The sequence below is a fragment of the Megalops cyprinoides genome, chromosome 1 (assembly GCF_013368585.1).
Source record: "Megalops cyprinoides isolate fMegCyp1 chromosome 1, fMegCyp1.pri, whole genome shotgun sequence".
Lineage (NCBI taxonomy): Eukaryota > Metazoa > Chordata > Actinopteri > Elopiformes > Megalopidae > Megalops > Megalops cyprinoides.
Window position 1 is genome coordinate 17,848,025 of NC_050583.1, and position 16,219 is coordinate 17,864,243.

The 16,219-nt window shown below is 46.7% G+C and overlaps 1 protein-coding gene across 5 annotated transcripts in view; it reads right to left on the reverse strand.

Annotated features, from left to right (window-relative positions):
- Positions 1-4,906: 4,906 nt before the first annotated feature.
- The window catches only part of LOC118779527 (axin-2-like), a 64,070-nt gene continuing 52,757 nt past the window's right edge, over positions 4,907-16,219 (reverse strand). For 4 of the 5 annotated variants that reach the window (XM_036531681.1, XM_036531698.1, XM_036531707.1 and 1 more), the window contains 8 exons: positions 15,114-15,216; positions 13,240-13,380; positions 11,957-12,450; positions 11,192-11,374; positions 10,534-10,764; positions 10,023-10,118; positions 9,045-9,212; positions 6,223-6,349 (listed from right to left, as the gene is read on the reverse strand). In XM_036531681.1, the coding sequence (XP_036387574.1) occupies positions 6,223-6,349; positions 9,045-9,212; positions 10,023-10,118; positions 10,534-10,764; positions 11,192-11,374; positions 11,957-12,450; positions 13,240-13,380; positions 15,114-15,216 (1,543 nt within the window). Of the gene's footprint in view, positions 6,350-9,044; positions 9,213-10,022; positions 10,119-10,533; positions 10,765-11,191; positions 11,375-11,956; positions 12,451-13,239; positions 13,381-15,113; positions 15,217-16,219 lie in introns of all 5 variants that reach the window. The other variant, XM_036531689.1, reaches the window with a different exon arrangement.

The window sequence follows — 16,219 nt, forward strand, 5'->3', positions numbered from 1 at the left end:
ACACACTCATAACTCACAGGTTACTAAATAGCCACATGAATTCAACCATAAACCTTCCTCTGCAATAATTTCTTACTGTCTCACCTTCCATTGTCACAAAGGTATTATGACAGAATTTAAAATATCATGGGCAGTAGTGATGGGTGTCCTGCGTTTGCAATCATACACATAACTGTGGCTGAGAGTGTTTGCACCATATTCATATTAGCCCAGTTTACCTATTCCACCCATCTGTATTTGTGTCTCTACTTTGTGGAGAGCTTGCATATATATATATATATATATATATGGCAGTTTTCTGAAAAACTGTCGGATAATTGTTGTTAAGAGTGCATTAGATCACTTGAGAAAGTAAACAGCATATTAACTTTCAAGTATTTTCATTTCTTAGCAAATGGATTATGATGCAGACGTACAGTTTATCTAGTGATTTCTCCACTGGGCCCCTGAAATTCATAAAATATCACATACCCGAAATGAGCTCACTGCAATTTGCAACATTATTCCCGTTACTAAAACTGAAAAAACTACAAATCAAACAAAAAAAATACATGATGAATTCTTGGATAATGCAACTACAGTGTTTATCATTTAGTAGTCTGTTGGGGCTACCATTTCCTTAAAAAAACAATGCACTAGGTGGACCAGAGGATGAGATGCCTGTTCTTAAGTGAAGTTTTAGTGGAGGAGAGAAAAAATAATGCATTCGTTTCTTAATGGCGTCTCCTGAGGTGCCTCTCCCTCTCTGCAGCTTAAATGAAATAAATGGAGACATCAGGGAGTGGAATGCCCTTTTAAGTGCAACTAATGTCCAGGCTCAGTCTATGAGCAGTGGCCCTGGTGGCAACAGTCTTTCATAAACAAAAGTTCAAACAACAAGAGGCACGCTGCCAGCAGCCAGGCCTGTGTTAAACTCTAAACTTTACATGAAAACTCTCAGATCCCTTTGAACTCATTTTGTTCTGCCTCCCCACCCTCCCTCTCCCTCTCTCTCTCTCTCTCTGGCAGAGGATCCCAATGTTTATGCATTTGCCGAGATTGCTGGCGGGATTGTAGGAGAGGGTTTAATTTTTTCTTTCTTTCTTTCTTTTTTTTCCGTGCAATCTCTTGCCTTCAGAAACCATTAATGCCCATTCAACATCAACATCAAGGCATAGCTTTGATGTGTATTCTGGCAAGGGCCTCTCTTCTTTCTCTTTCTCTTTCTCTCCCTCCTGCTCTCCTTCCTCTATCTTCCCTTCTCTCTGTCTTACCCTCTTTATGGTTACTGTACAATCAAATAATTAAACGGATTGTCAAGAAATGATTTTACCTGGCAATTAAATGCATTAGCAGGGACTTGCGCATGAAAAGGCGATTTAAAAACCCACGGCAAATCTACAAAGGCTACCAGCACAATAGCCCCTGCCTGCCATGCGAGCTAATGTAGCCCGGGGAGCGATAGCAGCCAGCTTTAACAGCCTCACACAGGCATGTTTACAATGGCCAAGACCATGCAAAATGCCAATTACTACAACACACAGAGAAATGAATGGAACAGTTAGCACTCTGATTAGAGGGGAGACGAAAGCAAATGCTGTCAAAAAAAAAGAAAAAAAGCACAGAAAAACAAATCAGTGCTGATCCATGTCTCTCACTTGTTTTCCGTTTTATCTGGGACGGTCAAAAAGCTTTTGACCTACCTGTGGCCCCTCTCTTCATCTGTACATTAGCAGATGACAACCCCTCCCAACATTGGAGCGTAAAGCACCTATTATGAGCTACTCAAGTGTTCACAAATTAGTGTGGGAGGGGGAAGCGAGGTGCTTCTGTAGGGGTGGGAACAGAGCAGTCAAGGTCAGGTGATCAAAACAGTAGATTGGGTGGAAAAATGCGAATCGTTTTCCTAGATGGTTTTCCCATCGAACGCAAACCCACAGTGATCTATGTAAATAGACATGCATGGGTTGAAGGGTGAATGGGAGAGATGAGCGATTACACCAGCCCCGCTGTAAATACCCTTACCTCCTGGTTTCTCAGGGTATCGTAGCAAATGGGTAAACATGAGCAGAGGAGTATCAGAGGAGCATTATGGGAGCAGAAATAATTACCCAGGCCAAGTAGATGTTTGTCGGTAGGCTTGTCAGTAAGCGCTGCTGTGCCCACCAACTCCTCCGCTCACTCCTTGGCGCAGCAGGACTCTGGTGACTAAATTAATGCCGCATTTATTAATTTTAACTGAAGAGCAAATTAAAGCAAGATAATTGAAACAAATATGCCTGAGATTTCTCACCGGGGTCTGGAGTGCTTCATTACTTGTTTGTATTGTCTGTGGGAGGCAAGGCAAGTTTCCAGTGTGTTCTAATCCTCCAATTAGCCAAATGAAAAATCTCGCAGGCCCATTTTCCCCCCCCTAATTCCTCCCAGCGCAGCTGTATGGGCAGCACCTGATCCAGGCGCGGAGTCGCCAGAGAATCAAAGCGAAACAGCGCTCGGGGTACCCCGATACGTGCGTGCCGTAAAACCCCAGCACCTTAAAGAGATGTCTGTCAAAGTGTAAGGCCGTGTGCACGTTCCACGTGAACGCATTCCTCACCGCTGCGCTTGTTCCTTTAATGAAGGGAAGAAGGAGGACGTGAAGGAACACACCCCCAGAATGTCTCACAACAGGCATGTGTTGTCCTGCAACCAAGAGAAGATTAAGGGATTGAACGCAGCTTGTTTTTCTCCCCAGACACATTTTAAAATGTCAATAAAGCCCATCCTGTGTGCAGGCACCCCCCCCGCCCCCCCGCCCCCCCGCCCTGTGTTTAATACACTTATTAATGCACGTAACAGATGCTCTCATTCACGGCCACTTTGCAAGTGTTATTAATTACAGCAAACACCGAATACCACACGATGTGGAAGATGCAATGGAATATTACAATGGAACCCAGTAATGAGCGAAGAACGCTGCACATGCTCTACCTGGAATATCGCAGCTGAAAAGGCAAGCTTTCTGAAAAGTTAAGGTTTAACCATGAGCTGAGGAACAGTAAATTTAAGAGGAGTAGCAGCTGTAGCTTGTATGAGAGGCATGACTTTGAAGTAGTTGTTTGAAAAGGAAACAACAGAAGGTTTTAAGACACTGAACAGCTCTCATGTTGGCTCATCTATTCACACTGTGTGTCATTTTATGGTGTTAGTATTTTTATTATTTGTACATTACTTTATTGGCTATCAGCGCAGCCGGTAAATTATCATGTGTACTTTGTTTGCACTTTAAATTCTGCTCTGCACTCACATTCTCTGCAGGTTACCCCAGAGAAGATGCCAAATGAAAGGATATTAATAGCAAACAAACAAAAGTAAAATTTAGTTTAAAAAGTTAAAACATAACAACAATGAATCACGATCAACACCTACGGGGACAATAGAGAGTGAAGGAAGATAAAGTGGAACAGAAAGGTGTCCACAAGATGAGACGAGAGCAAGCATCGTAAAGCTAATCCAAGCAGACACAAGGGAACATGTGCAAAGAACCGAGCTATGGGTCAGCACAAAAAAGGTAGCGAGATGGCAGGTGGGGCAGCAGAATTATTCACAGGATATATAGACCATAATAATAAACGCCAAGGACGACAGAGTCACTGTAATCAAGGAATGTCCGAAGCAAAACCAAGAAAAGGAGCCATGCTGAATTCATTGTCAAAGGAACAGACTCCCCTAGCATTGCCTTGGAAGCAGCGGCAACAGTGAAACACAGGAGCAATGGGCCCTGGTGAATGCACAAAGACAACATGCCCATGGACTGCCCATGCAGCTATATCTTGCAGCGGCAAGACAGGTGTGTGGAGAACTGAAGCAGGGAGCACAAGCTGGAGTTTCAGCAGTTTTTTGTTGGGTGGGAGGAAATGGCCTCTTTTACAACAAAATGCAACCCAGATGCCTATCGTTGCACAATGTCAGAAGCCTGCAATTTGCATAACCAGCGAGATAAACATCCAAGCCACGTTTGGACACCCTGGGCCGGATTCTTCCCCCCAAACAATGGCTTGTCCTGTTGCCAACTGTGTGTCAAATATTCAGAGATTTCTCTTGAACTGGTACAAAGAAACTGGCTTACCATCAAGGCACTTTTCCTCCTGCCCTTCCAGCATCTCCTGAGAGCCCTATGTTCTTACTGCTGATAACTGATAACCTCATGGTTTTCTTTGCAACATCTAGCCCATCAGCCACACCACATGAACAATCTCTCATGAACACTGGTCTGACCTCTCACGTTTTCCCCACTACCATTTCCAAAATCCCTCTCACAATGATTTCTGTCTCTGCCAAATGTGTCACTACCATTGTGAACACAAACTGCTGTCCAGGCTTCCTTTGACCACATCCCGCCATGGTTCTCTGTCACTGTTAATGATGATACAGACCCTCAGTTCTGTCACCTATATTATTGTGAGGGTTGTGGGTATACCCGAATGTGTAGAAGGTCTCCGGTTTCAAACATTGCCTTAGCCTCATGTATCATGGAAACAGCCAATGCGGGAGCCAGTTTACAACATTCCAGCACATTAACTGTGCTCACAAGCCACTTCCTGTCCCCGACAGCCACACCAAGGGCTGCCAGAGACACCACACCACACAACACAGGCGCCAGGAGACACAGGGCTTTCATTTGAAAAATATAACATTTTAATAAAGGCTACATCTCTTAATAATTACAATAATTATAGTACCAAGTAATCTTTAAATGAAACTCTTTATATAATGCATAATTTACAGTTTAGATAGAACAAAAAATGCCATGGCAAAAAAAAAAAACAAACCAAAAAAAAACAAACAAAAAAAAAAAAAAAACACAGGAAAATTTTGATTACAAGATATTAAAAGCATAAAAAATATCTTTTCAACATAAAACCCCTCTGAAAACCAAGGGAATATTAAACCCTGAATCAGGGTAAAACATGGTATGGAGTCCCATGTAGGCACAGGTGCTGTACTAATAAAACACTAGCAATAGTGTATTCTTTTCTCTTGTTTACAATGCATAATTACAATATGTACAGGAGCTCTGTTTTTAGTGTTGTACTACATAATTCAAACATGGAGGGAATTTTCTTACACATGTTGCATGTATGTTTGACTGAAATGGAAACACTTTCCTGGTCAGACATCAGTAACTGTTCTGGGAGAGAGAACTATACTCGTTTTGCTATAGATTATTTTGGTGTGCTTGCTCTATTCAATGTAAACACATTTTTTGTTCTGTTGTCCGATGTTAGGACTTGTGCTCCAGGTTATTAATTTTTTCATTTCCTTAAATGTTTTTTCTTATTCCTTTTCCTGTGCGATGCCTGGTCCACAAACAAAGGCACTAGGCGCAAAATAAAAGAATGAGCTCAAACTGGAAATCCTGTTCTACAGAGAGACTGAGGGATACCCATAGACAGCAGCATTGATTAAGACCGGGTGATTCCTAGAGCAGACGACACTGGCTAGAGATTCACCTCCAGAGACTCCTGGTACAGCTAGGGTTGTCATGGGGGCTCGGACTCTGACCTTGCATTTAGAACATTGGAAAGATCACCGTTGTTTTCTCCCAATTACAGAAAAGCAGCTCGTCCATCTTCTGGACGCGGGGGCAGGAGGGGAACGACAGTTTTCAATAAATATTTATAAAACTTTAATCGTGACAAAAGCATTATATAATACATGTATATATACATATATGCAGGTATGTATATGCACACGTATGAACATTTAAAATAAGCACAAAGAAAGCAGTAGCACAACATTAGGTTCAATGCCAGTCCATACGCGAATCGCCAGGAAGCCATACGTTGGTGCACTGCAGTCTTTCAAACAAAACAGTCATCTGCATCTTCAAACAGTGGTTATATTCATAGTGTTTCTCCTGTCCTTCTCAGCCCTGTGGAGCTGTGCACAGGGTTCCACTCTCGTCCCTAATACCATTCCCTTGTGTTTCTAAGGCTGGTTGGTTTAAAAAAAAAAAAAAAAAAGTCATTGGCTGGGGTCTCTTTGCTCCCGGCTCCCCGTACTTCATTGGCTCGTGTTCCTTCAATAGCTTCTTGTGCCTGCGGTCTGCTGGATATATTAATTTTATTTAGCTTTTTTTTTCCTTTTTTTTTCTTTTTTGTTTTTAAATGTGGCATCTTCAAAAGTCAGCTCCTTCCCATGCGAGGCTGAATTTCCCCACAGAGTTTGGTTTGGTTCTTGCACTGGTCAGCCTGTGGGCTCTCAGTCCATCCTCTCCACTTTGCCCAGGATCTTTCCCTCGTACATGGGCAGCACCGTCCCGTCGTCCCACACCTCCTCGAACACCGCCCCGCACTCAAACTCATCACTGGCCTTCTTGAAGTAGTACCTGGAACACACAAAGAAAGAGACGGGGTCAAAAAACGTGCCTACCAGGCTAAACAAGGCCACCAAGGCAAGCAACCAATGACCCCCCCACCCCCCACACTGCAGTGATATATTTGTTTGAGAATTACGTTTCTGAACAAGTAAGAATTTGCAGAAGCTCAAAAGCCCTACAGTGTACACTTGCAGGGGCAGCTTCCCAACGAGTGATCAACAGAAGCCCAAGCCAATGAACATAGACAGCCTCGCAAGGACAAAGGATGACTGCCACCCTTTTAACTCTACATGGAACTGACCAACCCCCACCCCTCCAGACAAGATGTTTCATGCATAAATACTGCTAAAACTACTGCAACCAAGAACGCAACAGGCCAAGAAAGAATAAGCCATCAGTCCACAACCACTTTGTCCATCATTTTGAAGATCTCCTTCTAGCCAGAAGGGACTCATTAAATAAAAAAAAAAAAACCTAATTAGAAGTCATCTTGAACCCCCCTCTGTCTCTGAACTCCTCTGTCTAGCAACATCTAAGTACACCCGCTGTCAAATGAAGGGTTTTCTGTCACAAAGGTTGAAATTTCGGGTGCCTGCAAGTCTACTTATCCGTGTGCACACACACCTCCACACACGCACTGTCTCCTCTCCTCTCCATAACTCTCCAGTCACCAGCAGAGAATAGAAAGAGAGGGAAGAGAGAGGAGTCATTTTCCTACGACCCCCTCACGGCTGGGAGATTGGAAACAGGCCCGGCCGGAGGGGTAGGCCCAGGAAAAGCAGTAATTCAGACAGCAAGGGTCTCCTGGAGGTCGCAAGGTCGCATAACTAGGGCCTGAAAAAATGGGAGGGTTCATTTTGGTCCATGAGTCCGCTGGGTTGCTAATGATTTTCCCCCTTGCTTTAAAAGCAGAGAGATCAGCAGGGGAGTTTTAATGATTAGCTTTGTAATGGAAAATGCCTCATTTTACCAATGTGTGCTGAGTCCTGGAATTCCTATAGCTAGTGTTTTATGAGTGAAGTTGACTAAGTCATACAAACAACGCAAGATTTTTTTTTCTTTTTTTTTTTTTTGCATCTTAATTAAACGCAAGAAAAACATTTGGCAAACAAAGACCAGGCTTAGCATGGTGTGACATCTGAGAGGTACCTCATCCAGACTGAAGTCACATCCAGACTGGGGAAGAGTGACAAAAATATGGCAGCACATTTTTTTTTGTTACGTTTTGATTCACAAGAGGGTCCAATAAAACGAGAGGCTTTACGTCTCCGTAAAGATTGGCGATTTTTTCACCCGCAACTAAATGCAATTCGGAAATGGTCCGCAGTGTTGCAGTGAGCCAAATGGAACTTTGTAAATAAAATCAAATAAAATAAAAGCTGTATGACATTTCATATAATTACAACCTTATTTCAGAGGAAAAGGCAACATCCTCCCCCACAAAAGCTTCAAACAAGAAACACTGCTCTTATTTGATTGAAAAAAGGAGAGGAGGAGGAGAAGAAAAAAAGTCTTTCCATTGGAACATGTTTTATGTGGCAAGATTTGCTCTCTGCAACATCTGGCACCAATATCGTCTGGCAGCCCTGGCCGTACTGTTCTTTGTTGAATTCCTGCCATGTTGAAATTAACCAACTCCACACATATTCTGCTATTAAAACCATCAGTCTTAAATGCATTTTCCTTTTTTTTTCAGCACAACTCTTTGTAAAGAACTACATGTGACTGGAATATCACTGTGAACCATTTGTTTATGTCTTCACATTCTTTACATTGACATACACGCCATGTATCTGACAATCCCTACACCACAGGGAATATCTATACTGGTCTCAGGTAATTAAGAAAAGTACTCCATGTGTCATCCTGGTGGTTAAAAACAGCACTAACTCATCTTTACTGATGTACATGAATAGCTAATGACTTGTTTCAAACTGACAGTATCTCTTTTTTGCGCCAATCATGAGCCATCTTATTTATATATACGCACATATTCATATTGTTTCTATAAAACAAAGAGAAGCATGTGATGCTGCCTGATACAATCGTTGAAGAATTTGAGCGCCTACCAATTGCGCGAGTCTTTGTGCATGAAATGAAAGGCCTGAGCTTCAAAGACATGCTTATTAAGTGTGCCTTACGATGGAAATCAATACCAGATGTGACCAAATCGCTCTAGTTAAAATTCCCCCTTTTCTTTCAGTACAGTGAAAATACCAACCCCCTCTCCTTCCCCATTCTCCTTCTCTCACTACCACACACACACACACACACACACACACACACACACACACACACACACACACACCACATGTTCACTCTTCTCAAACACACACACATGTACAAACCCCTTGCACACACATACAAAGGTCAGCTATGGGTCTGCTTAATATTCAGACAAGAGATAAGGTACAAAATTGAGATCTCGGTTCGCCAAGATTAGTAGCAGAAAAACCTGGTAAGCAGTGTGGAAACCACCTCTCTCTCTCTCATTATCAGGACTCCTACTCTTAAGCGCTTGTTACAAATGAACCCCGGCCCACCTTTGCCACCGCCATATAAACAATCCCCACATTTTTTCCCCCACTCTTTGTCCCTACATCTGAAGAAATCGTTCTCCCAGGAAACGATCTATTTATCAATTTGCTGAGCGAAAATATTTGCCTTGCGCTGGTCACTGGCAAAAGCATGGAGGCGCATTTACCTGTAATTGCCTTTCTTGCGGAGCTGCTCTTTGAAGTGGCCCAGCGTTAGGCTGTGCGTCTTCATCATGCGCCGATAGGGGATCTCCTCTCCACAGAAGAAGTAGGTGACGACCAGCTCAGTGCCCAGCGCGCCGTGGGCACCAGCCTGCTTCTTTGGCTCTTTCGACCTGCAGAGACAGCACACAAAGGGGGGAAAAAAAAAAAATCAGCCTGTGCTCATAATACAGACGCCATCAACAAATATATACACGGCGGCGGCAAGGGGCGGAGAGACAAAGATTTAAAAAGCCCTGCAATGCTGAATATGCAGAGGAAGCCCTGCTGAGCCTGGCTGGCTGTGGGTTATTGTGCTGAGAGTCAGCCTGCCTATAGACCGGGGTGCACTGGGGTCACCGTGCGGGACAGGGGTGGGGGGGACGAGCCCAGGCTCCACGCGCTGCAGGGCTGCCAGAGGAGCAGGAGGGGGCCGCCCGCCGTCCCGCGGTTGTAGGCCGGGCCTCCGCAGAAGGTGGACTGAAGCTGCATGTGTCACGGGGGTCGCCAAAGGGCAGGCCCAAAGTAATTTAGTCCTCTTCATTCACTTCCAAGGCTTTGTAACGCAACTTCAGAAAGCGCCTGCTAGCCAGAGACAGCTGGCAGACTGAAGGTCAGCCAATTAAAAATAAAAAGGCTGGCAGTCAGGTGGCGGCGGCTGAACTTCAAACACGGCCCTGCTGAAGACCAAGAGGAAGGACGGAGGGATCGGGGGAGGGGGGCTCAAGTTGTTGATGTCGTTAACTCTTGCAGGAAAGACTTCACGTGTGTATATGTGTGTGTCTGCGTGTGTGTGTGTCTGCTTCCCATTTTTGGTGTAGAATTTTAGAAAAATTCAACAGGGGGAGAAGACTGAGTTCAAAGAAAAGTGCATGCTGCCCCATAATGCCTGTACAGCTTTTAAAAAAAAGAGATACACATGGAGAACAAAGGGAGAAACATACTCTTCTGTTTGAAGCCCGGGACTTGATAGAGGTGCATTTCCACTCTGGAAAGCCACAGAATGACTCCTGTCTCTTTGAAGGCTTGACGTTGAATGCCTGACAAACAAAAATCAGATCAGTATGGCGAGGATAGCTGATACAGTATCACACACAATCCCAGTTTCCATGCCATTTCCCAGAACTTTCACAATCTATATTAAATCCTGTTACAAGTCCTATTGGAAGATCGTTTCCACATACTCAAATTAACAGCCAGATGTAACCACTTGCAGATTTTTCCCGATCAGGGTCAATATTCGTTTCGAATATGGGTAAAGCCTCATCCATTCTGAACAAGTGAAGTTGTAAAACACTTGGCCCAGTAAGTTTTAATCTAGATATTTTGAGCCCTGCCAGTAAGGCAGGAATTTAAGGACTGGATTCATGACATTATGCAAGACCTAGTTCAAATCAAAGGGCAAAAATCTGACATAAAGAGGAAAGAAGCTGAGAGGCTTTTGGGAGGCTGTACCTTTGTTTGGGGGGTTTGGAGACCTCCTCCAGTCTCCGGCAGGCCTCCTCGAGCTGGGCGAGGGTGTTGGGAGGGGGCAGGGGGGGCATGGCGGGGTCCTGGATGAAAGGGTGGGCAGGATGGTGAGGCCGGAGGTGGCCACTGCCACCGGCCGCTCCCCACGAGTGGGCCCGTCCCGGGAGCGTCTTGGAGGAGGGGTCCATCGGGTATGCCTTCTTTAAGCCTTGAGTGCTGCAGACACCAACATGCAGACAGTTAGCACCGCCTACGCTGCGTTCCACATTAGTCAGAAATGCCATCTCTCCGTTTTACTGTTATTCTCATTGACAACAACAGCTTGCGTTACCCTTCTGCAACACAAATTTCATTAATGATTTGGACCATAAATATCCTATAATAACAGAACTCACTATGGACAGGAAAGGGACTGAACAGACACCAGTAACAGGGTCAATTGCCTATTGTCGAAAGAAGAGCAATTGCAATTAAGTTTCGTTGCAGTCAAAGGCACGTCCCCCATGAAAGGTGAAAACTAAAGGACTCACTGCACATGCAACATGCACAGGTTTCGGAGCCAAAGCAGCGCAGCCTACCCTTGCCCCTGTGCATGTGCGCTGCGCTCACCCGTAACCTGCGCTGTGACGCTCTGCGCTCTCACCTGTGCGGCTTGTGTTTGCTCTGCCTCTCGCTCTCCAGGATCCACTGCCACACGTTCTGGGAGCGGTCGGTGCCATCCGAGGGGAGCTGCGGAGGGCCGCCGCTGACCGCCCCGCCGTCGCTGCTCAGCTGGGTCGCCCCCTCGCTGGACTTGCTCGGCCGTTTGGACAAAGTGCCGGAACGCCTGCCGCCGAAACACACAGACGCCCATTAACGCCGAATGCCACCAGACTAACCCAGCAGCAGCGAAACTCCGCCTGCCCCTTAATGAAGTTCTACAGAGTTTAGAGGCTTCGGAGGGCAGAGAAATAAAACACTGCATTTGGTTAAAAATTAATGCTCCTTTGCACAGATGAAACATGGCACAAGAAAGGAAAAAGAAGAATGCAGTCAAAGGAAAAGACATGCAAAGGAACATTAAGGGAATTTTAGTATCAACAGTGATGGAACAGAACTTATTTCAAAAAGTTCCATCTGGAATAGAACCAGGAAGAAGTCAGCTGCAGGCCGTCACTCCTCATGACTCTGCCTCTTTGTTCCTGCCTTGTCAAAATTCGCTGCTGTAGAAATACAACAAAGCTTCGCTTCCTCTGATATAATATTCATGCAGTCTAATGCTCAATATAACGACACGCAGCAAAAATGCAAAAAGTATCTCTGTGAGGATGAGCTGAACAGGTGTTCTATAGAATGTTTTGTTCCCACGGCGGGAAAGTGCAGACTTGGAGGTCCTGCTCGTGTTAGGAGGGTGTCGTGCGGTGCTCACCCCAGGGCGAACTCGGCCGGGCTGCCGCACTGGTCCTTGCCGTGGCTGCGACACTTGGGGTAGGAGGAGTAGTCGGCGCAGCCAGGGCAGAGGCATTGCACGCGCTGGGCCGCCTCCACCTCGATCTGCTCCTTGGTCTTGGGGCCGGCGTGGTGGTGGATGTAGTGGTGGTGGATGTGCTTGGTGGCCTGCTTGGACACAAAGGCCTTGCCCACCCCGCAGCCCAGAGGGTAGGAGCCCAGGGCGGGGCCGGGCAGCGGCTTGGTCGTCACGGCGCCGTGCAGCAGGGGATGCTGGTCCGGGGAGCGGGAGCGGGGAGAGTGGCGGACCACGCCTGGGGACTGGCAGCCGGGGGTCTTTAGGACCCTGGAGAGGTGCTCGTCCAGGATGGCCTGGGGATCCTCCTCGCAGGACCCCGAGGGCAGCAGACCAAGGGGGTGAGGGCCGTGGAGGGGGGCACTGCCTGGCACCTCGCTCTCATCCCTCTCCTCCTCCTGTGTGCACACAAACACACACACACACACACAAGCCGCATGAGAGAGGGACCTCATCAGGCACGATGAAGTCACATTGCTGTGTTATCCTTTTACAATCAAAGCAACAACACCGTTAATGCTTAATGCCAAGGAGTCAGTTGCCTTATTCGGTCTTCAACAACTTTCTCACTGCAACGCATCCAGTAAATCAAAACATTTAGATGCAGCTATCTTTCTTTGGACAGCAGCAAGGTTAATACTGTAACCAGCAGTGCCATGTAAATTCTGTGGTCTCTGAAACCAGCTGGTCCTGCATAACTGCATTGCGAAAGCCCAAGTCACTTCCCATTTGAGCGCTGTTGTCCCAGCAATTAGGCTTTTGCTGCATTTAATACATTACGCACGGTTCAGCGCACAAAGGGACACAGACATTACTCCCTTTCAATGATATGCCACTTGAGTGCCACTAAGCGCTCGCTATTTAAAGAATTAAGAGTATGTCGAGGAAGATAAGGCGCAACTTCCCGGGATGAGAGAGCCCGACTACGTTTCTAAATGGAGCTAAGTGCACTGCCCTGGCTCTGTCCCCCATCCTGTCATTTCACTTGGACTCTTTGCAAATTACACAGAAGCAGAATGGCTACAAGCACTAGCTGCCAACCATGAGGTTAGCATGGAGAAGTAAAAGGACTATGCCTAACGCACTGCAGTGCATACACCGAAGGACTGTCACTTAATGCAAGTACGTAAGCGTGAAGTCGCAGCCGCCCCTGTGGGGTCAGGCCCGGGCCGGGCTGGCGCGCTCACCTCCTGAATCTGCTGCAGCCGCTCCTCCAGCGAGCTCATGGTCTCCTGCTCCCTCTTCAGCTTCTCCAGCCGGGCGATGAGCTCGGCGGCGAAGGCGGCGGGCTCCACAGGGGTCATCTCCTTGGGCAGGCGGTGGGTCCTCTGCAGGGCGACAGGGAGGCAACATCTGAGCAGGGATGGGGGGGGGGGATGGTTGATCCGGCGAGCGTTTTTGCGAGGCGACCCGTCTGCCGCGGCAGCCCCTCGCTCCAGCCGCAGCCCTGCGCTAACCCTCCCTCCCCTTCTCCCTCTCCCTTCTTCCCCTCCCCGCCCGCCTGCTCATCTCCTCCCCCTGTGCCCGGCGCCGCTGGCAAAGCCTGCCATCGGCATGAGCAGTTGGTCTCACTCCGAGGAGCCCCTGCTTGTTCCCTCTGTAGTACAACCAAGCCATCAGCACACGCTCTGAAGTCAGATGGCTTCAAAGGCCCCTTGTCAAACATCAAACACACACTAGGGTGGGAGGGACACCAGCTTTAAATCTCAGAATAAAAGCCAGATATCGACAGGAAAAAAAAAGAAAAGGGGGAGAAAATTAAAAGAAAAAAATAAGATGGAGAGATGTGTGCAGGCCGAGGGAGGGGGGGGGGAGAGATAGAGGAGTCAAACGGTTTGAGATCAGAGGAGAAGCGATCATTTATTTCCTGACGGCACGCTGGGCACCTCTGAGGTACGGTAGCGACACTATCCCTTTTTTTAACTATATGTGCATTTTTTTATTATTATTTTGCGCTCTTGCTTTCTTGATTTGACTTTTTTTTCGGTTCCTCTCATCTCTTTGTAAAGGCGATGAAGGGAGAGAAGAAAGCGCGCGGCTGCTGGCAGTCTCGCCGCTGCGCCAGGCTCCCGCTGCCTGGAGCTGCCGCGTCCTGGGAGAGGCAGCCATCTCCAAATCAGGGGGGAGACATTAAAAACAAGGAGAAGAAAGAGTGCAAGAGGGAGAGAAAGAAAGGAACAGGCAACAAGACGCTCTTTTCCTCCCCCCCCCCCGTCAGAAAGTGCACGCACATTGTGTGTTTGTGAAGGAGAGGGAGACAGTTTTGTTGTACTTGTTTTTTTTTTTTCTTTTTTTTTGCCATCATGCAACCCCCCCACTCCACCCCCCAACTCCCTCCCACCCCCACCCAACCCTTCAAGTTTAACCCCCCCAACCCCCATGATTGCCTTTTTGAAGCACTGAGCCTAGAGCAGCCACCGCCCCCCCTATCCCTTCCCTCCCCCCCTCCAAAACCCGTGCTCACACATAACACTGGGACTCTTTGCTCAGATCTACAGATCGGGGGAGGGTGTGGGGGTAGGGGAGGGGGGTGTGCTGTGAAAAAAAAGGGGTCACGCTGTTGGAAGTTGTCACTTTTACACAAGCTGGCTCTATTCATCCCCTGATCAAAGCACTATCTAGAAGAGCCAGTTGATTCGGGAGCCCCAGGTCTAAACAGTCAGATTTACAGGACCTGACTCCACGCTTTCTGCATTTACATCATCACCCACCATCGCTTATCATATTCCAGAATTGCTGCCATTATTATTTCTGGAATGGATTTTGAGGAGGAAAGTGCGAAAACAACATTAGTTTGTGTTTCTGACAGCTTTAGGGAACCTAAGGGGGAGGGGGGGGGGGGGGTGATGTTGAAAAGGAGAGGAAAAAATGGTATGCTAATTCCGTCTTTCATTTGCTGACTTTTATATGAAAATGAGGCTCTGTTGCTGCGTGAAAAAATATAGTATTCTGTCAAAACATGTTCTCGGGAAAAAAAAACACCTCCCAAAGGAGAAAGGACCCAGTTGGATGCTGGGATAAGAAAGTTTGGAGCAGAAGCAGGGATTTGAGTGACACTTACAGGGAAGTGAGGGAGAGCCACCTGGCCGTTCATCTTGACGCTGCGGTGCATCTCTCGCTGCTGCTGCTTCTTGATGCCCAGCTTGTACGGAGGGATGCCATCTCTGCGAGGGGACACGGAGGGAAACAAGAGGGTCAGAAACTACACCGACATCCTGAGACAAACCCAACCGGTGAGGAAATATCACCAAATATTCTGTTTCCCAGCCTATGTGCATCCTTCAGCCGTATGCGCATCGTTATGCATCTAGAAAGCAAACTGTGTAACAGGCAAACCCTTTTCCTCTATCAATGAGTGGGACGGCTTCCCCTTTGCTCTCGTGTTGAGAAACCTCCGGAACCAAAAGGACGCTAGCAACACAAGGCTCCTTCCCCTCGGTTACTGCGGACGGAATCCCTGGGGATGCCGTTAGCAACTCAAGTGAAGAATCTAACACTAACACAACCCCCCCCCCCCCTCAAGGGGACATTATAGGAAATCAAAGTGCCAAAAGCACTTCAGGTTACTCCCACAAAAACACACAGAACAAACCATCACATTTAGGCCGCATCACTTACATCGGTTCGTTTATTTAAGCAATTCTTGGCTCACTGCTTTTTATACGGTACAAATCAAGAGGGATATTCCAGCTGCAGTCAAACTGTTGCAACGTTGATAAAAACCCCAAACAAGACCAAGGAAAAGAAACAAAGACATCCTTCAACTTGCGCACACCTATATACACACATATACACATGCACGTCCTAAAACACCAAGAAATCAACACATTCTTGAGTCTTCCCGTTAGGAATGTTAACAAAGTCAGCAGTTAGCCGCCATTTACGCCGGGCCAATTATCCCCCTCCCCACCCTTTTTTTTTTTTTTTTTTTTTTTTAAACTTGGAAGTGTCTGACCTAGCCCAAATGCAGTTTTTACTGGCGCTTTGAAATCTCACACTCATGCGCACATGCACTCGCTGCCATCTTCATTTGGCAGCGGCTCTGCAGCGAGCCTCTGATCTCAGCAACATCAAAAGGCTGGTTTGTAAGATAAGGTAATGTTTGAAGTTGGCGCAGCAGCATTCCCTTGCGTCCAAGTAAATCCATAAATAAGATATAAGCAAAAA